General features: G+C 41.7%; 1 protein-coding gene across 2 annotated transcripts in view; it reads left to right on the top strand.

Moving 5' to 3' along the window:
* The window catches only part of GLIS3 (GLIS family zinc finger 3), a 451,227-nt gene that overhangs the window by 137,972 nt on the left and 300,373 nt on the right, over window positions 1–12,882 (top strand). For both annotated transcript variants that reach the window (XM_036331014.1, XM_036331015.1), the window contains one exon: window positions 11,648–11,855. In XM_036331014.1, coding sequence (XP_036186907.1) covers window positions 11,648–11,855 — 208 coding nt within the window. The remainder of the gene's footprint in view (window positions 1–11,647; window positions 11,856–12,882) is intronic.

The following is a 12,882-nucleotide window of genomic DNA, read 5'->3' as shown; positions in this document are numbered from 1 at the left end:
TTTAGTGACAAGGACATATTAACACTTGTATTCACTGGGCATCGCTGTCTGTCTTTTACATCACAGCATATTGAAGAGGGAACTTCTCAGCCTCATTTGTGGCCTTAAACTATGCTTGTCTTGCCTTATAAGTTTTGTTAAGAGTCATATTATTTGTTTATCCAGCAAATATTTGTTAACACCTACTCTCTGACAGAGGGGTTCCCAGTCATTGTTTCATACGGTAAGGAGTCTCACCAATAGGCAGCTTTGCCATTTTTCATCCAATTTCTTCTTCTGGTTGTCTTAGGGGTAACAAGCAGCTTAGAAAAAACATGAGCTTAATTTATGGAGAAGGATTTGGAATCTAATATTTCTTACAGGTCCTTCAACAGCCCCCTTATTTATTTTTTATAAGGTTATTTGGGGGTTACTATGTTCCCACTGTTGATTGCAATATGACCTGGTCCAGACCTCATCACTGTATCCTGAAATCATAGCAACATCTCTCTAGCTTGGTTTCCTGCCTTCTCTCTTTGCTCTGCTTCCATATTACTAGAAATAGTTAGACTGCTCTGTTCATAGTCCCTCATTCTATCACAACCATTCTTAAAAACCTATTATAGCTCTTTTGGGGGCCTGGCCTTGGAAGTCCTGTATAATATGATAATACTTTAATAAGAATACGAATGCCTAGGGCTTATAGAATGCTTACTTGTGTACTAGACACTACTATAAGTGCTTTACATACATCGACTTACTAGTTTTCCAAACAAACTTACGAAGGTATGTACAGTGATCAACCCCATTTTCCAGATGAGGAAACAGAGGCATAGAGAGTTTAAGGAACTTGCCCAAGGTCACACAGCTGGTAAGTTAAGATATTCTGGCCTTAGCATCGTCATTCTTCACCACTTCCCCATGCTACCTCCATACCACTTTCCTAGCATATTCTCTTCACTTCACTTTGGCCAGCCTACTGTTTGTACCACTGTCTCCCTTCCAGTTATTAACGGGCTCGGATTAAGTCTCACCTCCTCCAACAAACCACCTCCACTTTATACAGATCTATTTCTTGTTTGAACTCTTTCTGTGCTCAGGATTATGGAAACTCTAAGATTGGGTGTGTCCTAATTGTCTCATATGTTTATTAAAACTCTCTCCAACTCAGCAGAAGCACTTTGAGAGCTAATCCAAAGGCCTAGGATTCCATTCATCCAGGGCAGCACCAAGCTCACAGATAGTACTTAATAAATGTTGCCTGTTCATGGTCTTGAGGAAACTGAGGCACTTTTCTCCCATTAAAGTATGCACTCTCCACTCTTCTCATCCTTTTTTTATATTTATGGACATCCAGTCTTAATAGAGCAAATAGTAAAACAATTTCACCAGGAATTAACTTATTTTCACAGATTAATCCCACAGATAAGTCCTGGTTTAAGCCTATTAAATTAAATTGTAAGCAAGAATTACCCAACTCATTTATGTATCTGCAGTCCCTGGAGTATATACTATCACACAGAGCAGAGATTCAATAAACCTCATCAGTGAGCAGTAAATCACTAAACTGGGCCTGTACTGCTGGTCTGGTACTTCAGTTTTTCAGAGTAATGGCTTGCTTATTTAACAAATACATCTGCTCCAGTCCCATGGGATGGTTAGAAAATTTGTTGAGGGAAAAGCAGTAAAATGTGCTTACATTTCCTCTTTGGATTTCTAGGCTAATCGTTGGTGAACTTTATTTAACATCTTGATATACTAAGAGTCTCTACGGAGCAGAGCAGCTTTCACTTAACGTGGCAAATCATTACAAGAGAAAACAGAAGGGTCAGCATAAGCGCTCTCTACTAATTAGTTGGTAATTGATGTACAATAGTGGACTGGTGGGACTTTAGAATATAAATTTGGGAATGCTGTTTAATATATCTTTACATCTTTATGAGGTGGTTCAGAGCTGTGTATTCTTAATAACATCTTATCAGGAGTGCCCAAGTTGTGGGGAACAAGAATGAGGCTTCATGTCCAGGAACCCAGGGAACTGAGTGGTACAGAAAGGAATATGATATATTTTAATCTCTCAGGGTATAAATACAATTCCATTTAATGCAGGGGTGAAATGAAATGAGTAATGCTGGTGATTCCATACTTTGTAGCCAACATTCTTGAATGCTGACTAGGTTGGAAGAGTGTTGGTGTGAAAGTTATATTCTTTGTGGGAGAAACTTGGTAGAGTCAAGCCCAACTTCATTGTGGTGGGATATTGCATGATTCATGGGAATCTTCATTAATTTGGATTCGATGTGACCTAGTTATTGGCTGGGACGAAGTAACTTACTGTGGAATGAAGTCACAAAAATTGTCTTTATATGACCTCTTGCTACTTGATCTCCTAAATTTTTATCAGCCAATTATAAAATCATCAGTCTTTCTTGAACTTGCTTTCCTAACCATGGCTGTCTTATGCTGTCATTCACCACCATGTGGCCTTTTCCTCATTGTTTGTCCAGTTTCATGTCCTTCTCTAGCCTTTCTCCCCATCTCTACCAGGTTAATCTTGGGTGAACTTGGTTTCCAATAGGGGCACACCACTATCTATAGCACAGGGTCCTAGGTGCATGTCACCAGGCCAATGGAATCAGCCTCATCTGGCTTAGTTGATTTGAGGTGGAACCTATGAATTTGCATTTTTTAAAACTTCCTTAGTAACACTATGGTGCTGCCTGGTTTGAGCCGTTGGTGAATGCATAATGTCCAGGTCCTTCAGGCTCTATTTTCTCCCTTTCTTCCGCTTGCCCTTTCCCCTCTTGCAGGCAGTCCTGACTTTTCTTCATTTTCCCCAGTATGCACCATGCCTCCTCCCTTCTGTTTCTATGTCTACACTCTACCATATCCTTCTCATTCATGTTCTCATACTTCATGTTTTAACTTACTGTTTCCAAAGTATGTTCCTTTAGATGCCAGTCTTGAGAGAGTCCATAAGAGAGAAAAAAAACCAACCTAAACAAATATATTTTGCATATTATTTGCTTCTCTGGAAGACTTTTCATATACATTTGCAGTTTGTATAAAGACTCTGAGAAGTCAGTAATAAAGAGATAAATATTTAACTTTGCCATTAGGGGTTTTTTGACTATGGAGCTCTCCGTGACCCTACCTTATTTGTTATCATTGAACAATTTAGGACTTCCTGAAGATCTTTGGGAATTAAAATTGGTAATTAAACTCCTTCAATGAACAATCTTATAAATAGAAATTTCCTTATTTTCTGAACTCCTGTCTCTGTGATTCATCCTCATGCTTATAATCCTATACAGTCCAGTATCATTATCAGATTGTTCCTAAGTGAGTATATCTTATCTCTACAGAGATTGTATGGTCCATGGAGGCTAGATGCTACAGCTATACCCAATATTTCTTATCTCCCATAGATTTTGCGCAGTTGGAGCATTTGCAATGTTTTTGACATTGAACTCTTTGCTTCTGAATATAAGAAGCCAGCTGTTTTATTCTAATTCTCATCCTTTGGTGGTGTTTTTAGCCAATAACTCATGCCTTAACTGTATTTCAGAGTAACACACCACACACTCACATATATGGTTTGGGACAAAAGTGGGTTTATAGTTGTTTGTATGGAAAATAATACAGTAATTAATAAGTAATAACACAAGAATAAGCCCTGTGTTTCATGTACTCATAACTGTAAACCTACTTTTGCCCTACTCTGTTCATTAAGTTGTCACTATGGTATCTAAGCAGTGAAACTTTATAAATTTGATAAAACACTACATAACAAACCTGTATGCTAAGTATGCAAGAAATATATCTAGTTCTAGGGAGCACAGTATAAGTGAAAGCTGGGGAGAACCTAACAGGAAGATAAGGTGGGATGAGGAAAGAGAGAGGCTTGAAGCTTAAAACCCATTGAGGGGGAAGGGGGTCAAGTCTATGTATTGAGGTGGAAGATCTTAGGCGGAGAGTTATTAGCATGTAGTCCTTGGTCACTCAGGAGAAAAGAGGTGCTAGAAACAACATCAAAAAGGCAGCAGAGACAAATTGTTTGATAAAATAAAAATAATATTTAAAATTCATTTACTAAGTGCCAAACCCTAAGTATATGACATATAGGAGATTATTTTAAAATATATTTTTATGATTTCAGAGAGGAAGGGAGGGGGAGAGAGAGATGGATACATCAATGATGAGAGAGAATCATGGTTCGGCTGCCTCCTGCACACCCCCTACTGGGAAGTGTTAATTGTATACAACACAGTAGTTAAGACTATGGGTTTGCACCCTAGTTATACCACTAAATGGCCATCTGATCTTGGGCAGGTTACTTAAGTTTTCTGTGCCTCATTGTTACAATCTCTAAAATGGGGATCAAGCCTGCAACGGGAGTAGAACTGTGATCCTCCTGGTTTATAGGTTGACACTCAACCACTGAGTCACACCTGCTGGGCTATTAGGTTATTTTTAATCCTCAAAACAACTCAATGAATTAACTACTAGTATTACCCCATTTTAAAATTGGGACAATGAGGCACAGAAAGCTTAAGTAAACTGCCCAGGGTCACATGGCCACTTAGTGGTGAAACTAGGGTGCAAACCCATGCTCTTAACTACTATACTGTATACAATTAACACTACTTTCCTTTTTCTACTATTTTACTTTTTCATCTGCCCCCAATGTCCAATGATTTATTAACCCATCTTGACGACCCATCTTGGTATGAATCTCAGAACCTTTTCTAGAAATGCATGATTTGGGATTAGAAAAAAATTGCTCTAAAGGGTATTACCGGGATAATTTGTAATATTTGAATATAAACAGTATCTTCCATACTAGCACTATATCATTGCTAATTTCTTGAATTTGACCATGGTGTTATGGTTATATAGTTAGGGGTGAAGGGCATAAAATATGATTTATTCTTAGACGGTTCAACAAATTAATAATAAGCTTATATAGAGAGAGATGAACAGATGAATATATTGATCAATAGATAAAGTTTATCAATAGATAAAGTAAAGATAGAGTTTAATTGCATTATTCTTATAACTATTCTGTATATATTGAATGTTTTAAAGTGAAAGGTTGGGAAGAAAACATTGATCCTTAGAGATGGTAAGACGTATCTTAATATATACTAATACTTTAATCCTATTAATGACTCTATGAGTTAGGTACTATTACTAACACTTTTTAGGGAACAGGACATTGAGGTGCAGAGACTTTAAGGACCTTGTTCACTGTCACACAGTAATGAGTAGGAGAGGTGGGACTCAAATCCTAATAGATATTATTTGTGTTTATATAACACTAGAGGCCCAGTGCATGAAATTTGTGCGCGGGTATGGTCCCTAGGCCTGACCTGCAATCAGGGCCATCTTTCCAGGCTGCCCACAGTTGGCCCCACCCTCTGCCACCACCTGCTCCCGGTTCCCCTTTCGCTATCAGGTGATCGGTGCCTGACGGCTGGGGGAAGGGCCTGAGAGGTCGCCTGTTCCCACCCGTTCGCAGGCCCCGCCCACACTGTGGGTTGCCCTCTGTGTGTGGGGTGACCTTCGGGGTGGAGGCCTTGGCCTGGTGCCGCCCATCTCCCGCCACCCACCCCCATTTCCCATTTGCCATCAGGCGATCAGAGCCTGCCCAGCTGGGGAAAGGGACCAAGAGGTGGTTAGTGCACCTCAATAGTGACTGGTCCAGCAGTCTTCTGGTTCTATTGCCTTTAGGGTCAATTTGCATATTACCCTTTTATTATATAGGATTCTGTATATTAGGCTGGACCATATAGAAATTGCTCTCATTCAATCATGTTTGACCTATAGAGAAAGCCTTTTATATGACCCAAACTAGAAGCAGGGATCACCTCTTTTATAATGAACTAGAGGCCTGGTGCACAAAAATTTGTGCACTCGGGGGGGACGGGGGGTCCCTTAGCCTGGCCTGTGCCCTCTCGCAGTCTGGGACCCCTCGGGAGATAACGACCTGCCGGTTTAGGCCTGCTCCCGGGTGGCAGAGGTCAGGCCCAATCCCTACGTGCAGCACCTGGTCGGGCTCAGAGCAGGGCCAATTGGGGAGTTGGGGCGCCGCACCCTGTTAGGCACAGAGCAGGGCGGATCGGGAGGTTGCGATGCCACCCTCAGTCACGCTCAGGGTAGGGCCGATTGGGGGGTTGGGGCACTGCCCCCTGTCACACTCAAGGAAGGGTCGATGGGGAGGTTGCGGCACCACCCCCTGTCACACACAGAGCAGGGCCAATGAGGCGGTTGGGGCGCTGCCCCCTGTCACGCACAGAGCAGGGTCAATCAGGGAGGTTGGGGAGCTCCCCCCTATCAGGCACAGAGCAGGGCTGATCAGGAGGTTGGGGCGCCTCCCCCTGTCGCGAACAGAGCAGGGCGGATAGGGAGGTTGTGGCCCCGCCCTCTCTATCACCCACAGAGCCACAGGGCGATCAGGGGGTTTGGGCGCTGCCCTCTGTCACGCTGATCCCGGTGCCGGAAGGCCTTGCGGCTCCGCTGATCCCAGTGCTGGGAGTCATATTACCCTTTTACTATATAGGATAGAGGCCTGGTGCATGGGTGGGGGCCGGCTGGTTTGCCCTGAAGGGTGTCCTGGATCAGGGTGGGGGTCCCCACTGGGGTGCCTGGCCAGCCTGGATGAGGGGCTGATGGCTGTTTGCAGCTGGTCACACACCCTTCAGGGTGGGGGTCCCCACTGGGGTGCCTGGCCAGTCTGGGTGAGGGGCTGAGGGCTGTTTTCAGGCTGGCGGGTGACAGAAGCTCCCAACTGCTCCTTTTTTTCTTTTTTTTTTTGTTTTATTCTGGGCCAGCTTTAGCTCTGAGGCTGCTGAAAGCAGGTATCTGGTTTGTTTGGGTTCTATAATTGAAACACTGTATCAACTCCAGCTCTGAGATCCCGGCTGGCTGAAAGCAGGTTTCTGGGGTTTTGTTTAGCTCCTATATTTGTAACAATGTTTCAAACTGCAAGCTCAGAGGCCGGCAAGGCAGGCGGGGAACGTTGGAGTCCACCGTCACTGAAGCAAGCAAGCCTCATGTTAGCTTCAAGCTGCCTGGCTGCTGGCCGCCATCTTGGCTGACAGTTAATTTGCATATCACCCTGATTAGCCAATGGGAAGGGTAGCAGACGTACGGCTAATTACCATGTTTCTCTTTTATTAGATAGGACTAGAGGGCTGGTGCATGAAATTCATGCACGGAGGGGGGGGGGTCCCTCAGCCCAGCCTGCACCCTCTCACAGTCTGGGACCACTGGCTCCTAACCGCTCACCTGCCTTCCTGCCTGATCTCCCCTAACCACTCTTCATACCTGCCTCATCACCTCTAACCACTCTGCATGCCTGCCTCATCACTCCTAACCCCTCTGCCTGCCTGATCGCCCCTAACCACTCGCCTGCCTGCCTGATCACCCCTAACTGCTCACCTGCCTGCCTGATCACCCCTAATCACCTCTGCCTACCTGCCTGATCACCCCTAACCACTTTTCTGCCTGCCTGATCGCCCCTAACCACTCCCCTGCCTGCCTTATTGCCTCTAACTGCTCGCCTGCCTGCCTGATCGCCCCTGACTGCTTCTGCCTCGGCCTCGCTGCTAGGGCTTTGTCTAGAAGGACGTCCAGAATGCTGTCTGGAAGGTCACTCGGCTGTCTGGTCTAATTAGCATATTACCCTTTTATTATTATAGATGGTTGATTTGGTGTTTGCCTTCATGACCAGGATACTGAATATGTGGGGACTGAGACTGTCCATCTTGTTCACCATCATCTCCAGGGGCTGTCTGTCTTGTGGTTGGAATTTGATAAGTGTCAGTCGAATGAACTATAACAACCAAGACATTTTGGTTATTTCTTCCTACCCTCCTCCCATTTTATGTCCTTTCTGTTTCCCCAATGTCTATGTCATTTTTAGAGGAATCAGTGGTTAAACATAAACAGTTCTGAAGGATGTGGCCTCAGCAAGGATAATTGTGACATAATCAACTATTTGACTTCACCAGAACCCTTTAAACTAATGAAGATGTTAATTAAAAACATACCTCTGCTAAGATGACCTCTTATTTAGAAATTGGAAAATACAAAACATTTATGCTCCCCACCTGCATGCAGTGATTTTGGCTAGAATGTATATGGTACTCAGAATGCAATCCACTCAGATCCTTATTTGAGTCATAAACACATTTTTTAAAAACAGTGTGCAGTTGCTAAAAAGCGGAAAAAGTGGTATTTCAAAATGAAAACTAGTGCACAAGTAGTTGGCACATCTGGTAGTCAGAAAAGTTGTATGATTTGTTTTCAGCAAATGACAAGCCAAGGAACATTCAAACTTGGCCAGTTGAAATGTGTTTTTTTTTTCTATCTGTGACACCTGGTTTTAAAAAAAATTGGCTCCAGACTGAAAGCAGATAGAACATTGGCAATGGGTAAAGAAATAAATAGAATCATTACTATCTTGTTTTATTCAAGGAGTTAGAACTGTTTTACTTCAAGAAAGAGAATGGAGCAAAAATGCCATGGCAGTCATGAACAACAACAATAATAACAACAATAGCAGCTAATACCCATTGAGTACCTACTGTGTGCTAGACAATGTGCAGAGTCCTTTACATGTGTAATTAATGCTAGATGTACAGCAACCTTATGAGGTGGTATTATTTTTATTCCCATTTTACACATGAGAAGACACAGACATGGAGATAAAGCATGTTTAAGTAATGTGCCCAAGTTGCATAACTAGCTTAGCTGGGGTGGGCGTGGGGTGGGCAGATCCCAGGTAGGCTGGTGAGCCAACACTTCAAATACTGCCCAATTCTGAGTAGTCTAGAGGTATTCATTTTGTTTATAATTATGAAAAAAATTGTTGGATTGAGCACAGTGACCTCAGGTCAAATTGTTTGCCTATACTTTTGAGACAGATACTATTTTCCAGAACATTCTCACAGCTGTGCCACAAACATTACCTGTTCCCAAGACATTTACCATTTAGCCTGAGGCTTCAAGGATGCCATATGTGACACTTTTCAGAAACAGTCACTCCTCTGTGGTTAGATGAGGTTCAACTTGACCAGTGTATTTGGGAGTAGGAGGTAATAACAGTAAATATCACAGAGACGCTGGGAAGTTAGCAGTGCTGTGGAATCTGTCAAAGGACTGACTTAATTGAAGCTTGTTTTTGAAAAGTGACACTGCCTTTTAAAAAAGAAAACCAGGAAAGTTTTTGTGAAAATAATTTGTCAGTATTCAATATTCATGTGTATCACTATCTTTTATTTTCATTTATTCATTTCTTTTCAGCTTCATTGACCGACGTTATTGTTTGTGTTCTGTCAGTTTAGGCCCTGGGCTAGGTGCTGCGGAAGCGGAGGTCCTTAAACAAGGGCTTTACCTTGAAAGAGCATTAAAGTATAAATGAGGAGGGGGTGACAGGCATGTAAACATCTCAGTTCCCTGAAGGTTTAGGGGTAGATTTTTATGAGAGACTGTAGGAGAATGAAAAGAAGAATTGGTCATATCTTTCCAGTTGGCAGTTGGAGTGGGGAGTCAGAGAGGTGTGACCTTTGAATTGAGACCGTGAATGTGCAGGGGTGCTCACTAGGTAGACAAGTTAGGGTAAGGATGTTCCAGGTAGAGAAGACCATGAACAAGACAAGATTATACATTTCTCAGCCATCATATTGGTATTTACCCATTCTAAGGTGCGCATATTTTCATACCAGCACATCTCTGAAATCGCAACACCATGCACTAGTTTAATTGATAGTGCATGTTCTTACTGGTGCATAAAATGATGGTGGGCTTTACAATATACAGCATCTTAGATTTGATGAAAGAATGTGTGAATATGCTTTGCCTCCAAGTAGTATTTCTTGGGTGTGCTGTTCTAGCGGCTAATATGTCTTTGTTTTAGAGGTAGATATTAATACCTTTTTACTGAGGTGGAAGCAGGCATGAAATGAGTGAGTTGCTTAGATAAATATATGACATTAAATTTGACAGAATACCTGACATATGGTGTAGCTTTTAATAGTCATGACTGGTAGGGATGGGACCTGGGGAGATAATTTGAGTGTCTTTTATACTGGACTAGGCTATGGACCATAGCCATTTTTTTCTGAGGTAAAAAGAGATTTGAAAAGCAAATAGCATGTAGTTTTATGGAATTTATAAAGATACTAAGTTCATGGTCATTGCATAAAAGTATATCCATTTTTCTTGATAAGGAGATGAAATCCTGATGGTACAGTGTTATGTGAGTTATGTAGACTATCCATAACTTATCTTTCAAGGCACTAGAAGATGCATCAGATATAAGTTGCAGTGAAAGAGGTAGAGGGAAGGTTCTGGTTTGTGTATCTTAAAAAAAATTGAGAGAATTTTTCATTTAGAGCTAATGAAGCATCCAATACCTAACCACCCAGGTACCATGAAAATATACCCTAGTGGAATCTGTTTCTGCTCTATCAGAAAATCCTTGTGTGGCCTTGGGCAAGTCAGTGACCACTTGGATTTTAGTTTTCAGAGGGCTGGACTCCAGCAGGCTTCTTCCAGTTGAAGATGCTGGGACTCTCCCAGCCATTGCTGTAAGGTCTTGTTTATCTTTCAGTTTTGTGGGCTCTATGAAGAGAATATTACAAAAGATGACTGTCATCTTTGGGGCTATGAATTTAATTTTTGGGAAAACAAAATAGGAAATTGTATCCTCTAGGTCTAGGGAAAGTTACAGTGATGTTTTCCACCTACTTTGATCCCAAGTATATCAATGAGAAACATGGGGAATTTGGTGAGAAATATTTAGGGCCTGATCTGTTAAAAACTGAGGTCATACTTATTTTTGTTCATTTGAAATGGGAACAGGGTGTACAGTCACTGAGACTTGACCAGGTAGTTTGCAAAAAAAAAAAAAATGTTTGTAGAAGTACATCCATGTAAAAAGAATGTCTAGAATGATTCAACCATTTTTATTTTTTTGTAAGTGAGTCATGACAGTGTTTGCCTTTCTCCTCTTTGCTTCTCCCTTCTCCCTAAGGACACAGATTTTTGTGGGTTTCTTTTTTTTCTTTCTCTTTTGGGTATGAACCAAATTTTACTACATTCAAAGATTGTTACAATAAAAAGAAGAAGCTATGTCTAATTATAATGAGTGTTTTGTTTATGGCTCTCATCCTGATTTTTTAAAAATTGGCTATATGTCCAATGACAGTGTAGTGGGATGAAGAGAAGAAATCAAGAATGGAGAGACAAGAGCCAGACTCTCTCCTTTTAAAGAGGCTTTTTGGAAGGTCAGAACTGGAATGAAGTAAGCCAGTTAAAATATTAGCTATTCTAGAATAAACTTGGTTTGATATGAGTAAGCCCATCCATCTACTTATCACTTTAACCCTTTAGGTAAGGAGATGATAAAATAATGTACGTGGACATTTGTATACAGAAGGAGCAAAATGTAAGCATGTTTTGTATGTGGTGATTCTAGATGAGTTGTAACATTATGTTTTTTTCATTGCAATTAGAGGAAGCTTTTTGGTGATACCAATCTTAAAAAACAGATTCAAGGACTGTCTCTAAAGATGGGACCTGATAGAAGTGTGCACATGTGTGTATTTACTGATTTCTGATGTAAGGGACATGAAAGCTAACCTGATTCGTTTGTTTTTAGGGGTTCTTGGCTTTGGGCCTCAGTGCAAGTCCATTGGAAAAGGCAGCTGCAACAATCTAGTGGTCACCAGCAGCCCCATGATGGTTCAGCGACTGGGACCCATTTCACCTCCAGCAAGCCAGGTCTCTACAGCATGCAACCAGATCAGTCCTAGCTTACAGAAGGCAATGAATACAGCCAACCTGAATATACCTCCTTCAGATACCAGGTCTCAAGTTACTTTTATTTCCCCTTCTTACAGTGTAATCATACCCTGTGAGTGTTTTCCCTTCCCTTCTTGAACACACACACACACACGCTCACTTGCTTAAGCTACCCTTTTAATTTGAGCTTTTTTAGGGGGATGTGTATAAAAATTAAGTATGTGCCATGTCATCTTAATTTGGAGGAATGGTTTAGGTGGTTTAACACCTGCTGTCTTGTAGTGTGAGTGAAATGAATGCCCAACTTGAGATGTTGGGCCTCCCTCATTGACTAAACTCCAGTGAATTAATTTGTCACTTCCTGGTGAGGCAAGTTATGTGTCAAGGCCTAGAAAATTGAGATGTTCATGTGCATCCATCTTACCTGTTCATTTTCAGTGCATATGTTGCAGTGTCTCCAGGCTGCTTTGTAACTGTTTTGTCTGTAAATCTATCCCCCTATCCACCCATCTACCCAAGAACCTTATGTCTGCATAGTATACTAGTAATAGTTAAAGCTTAGGAAGATAGTAGAAAAAAATGAAGATTGAAATCATGAATTTCAAGACTTTATGATGTGTTTGGGACGGCATACTTTCAGGTATAAGTCACATAACATTTCACCACAGTGTCCAATTAGGTGCTGGAATGAGTAGGTCTAATAAGTGCTGCTATCTCTCCATAGGAGGAAATTAAATAGGAAAAGGTAAACGACCCCCTCAGACAAATATATCTCTTAAGGTTGATATTAGAGGGGGCATGAAGACAAAATGCTGTGCAATGTGTAAGGTTCATTTCTATGTTTGAAATGAATTATTTTATCTTCTAGAAGTGCATTTTTGGAGAAGCTCAATCCAAAGTTTTGCCTCTTAGTCCTGGCTCTGTTGTAACTGATTTTGCAAAGGGATTTGACTCCTGGACTGAACCTGTGCTTCCTCTTCTTGGGGAGGAGGAGGCTGGAAATCTGAAAAGCCTTACAGTTCTGGGATCCTGTTTCTTCTACTTCCTCCTTCCTTTCCTTCTATCCCTCCTTCCCCTTCTTGTAACTCTGCA

This window comes from Myotis myotis, unplaced genomic scaffold (genome assembly GCF_014108235.1).
Source record: "Myotis myotis isolate mMyoMyo1 unplaced genomic scaffold, mMyoMyo1.p scaffold_m19_p_12, whole genome shotgun sequence".
NCBI classification, from domain to species: Eukaryota; Metazoa; Chordata; class Mammalia; order Chiroptera; family Vespertilionidae; genus Myotis; species Myotis myotis.
The sequence above is the reverse complement of the archived record's forward strand: the minus strand, read 5'-3'. Positions and strand labels throughout refer to the sequence as shown.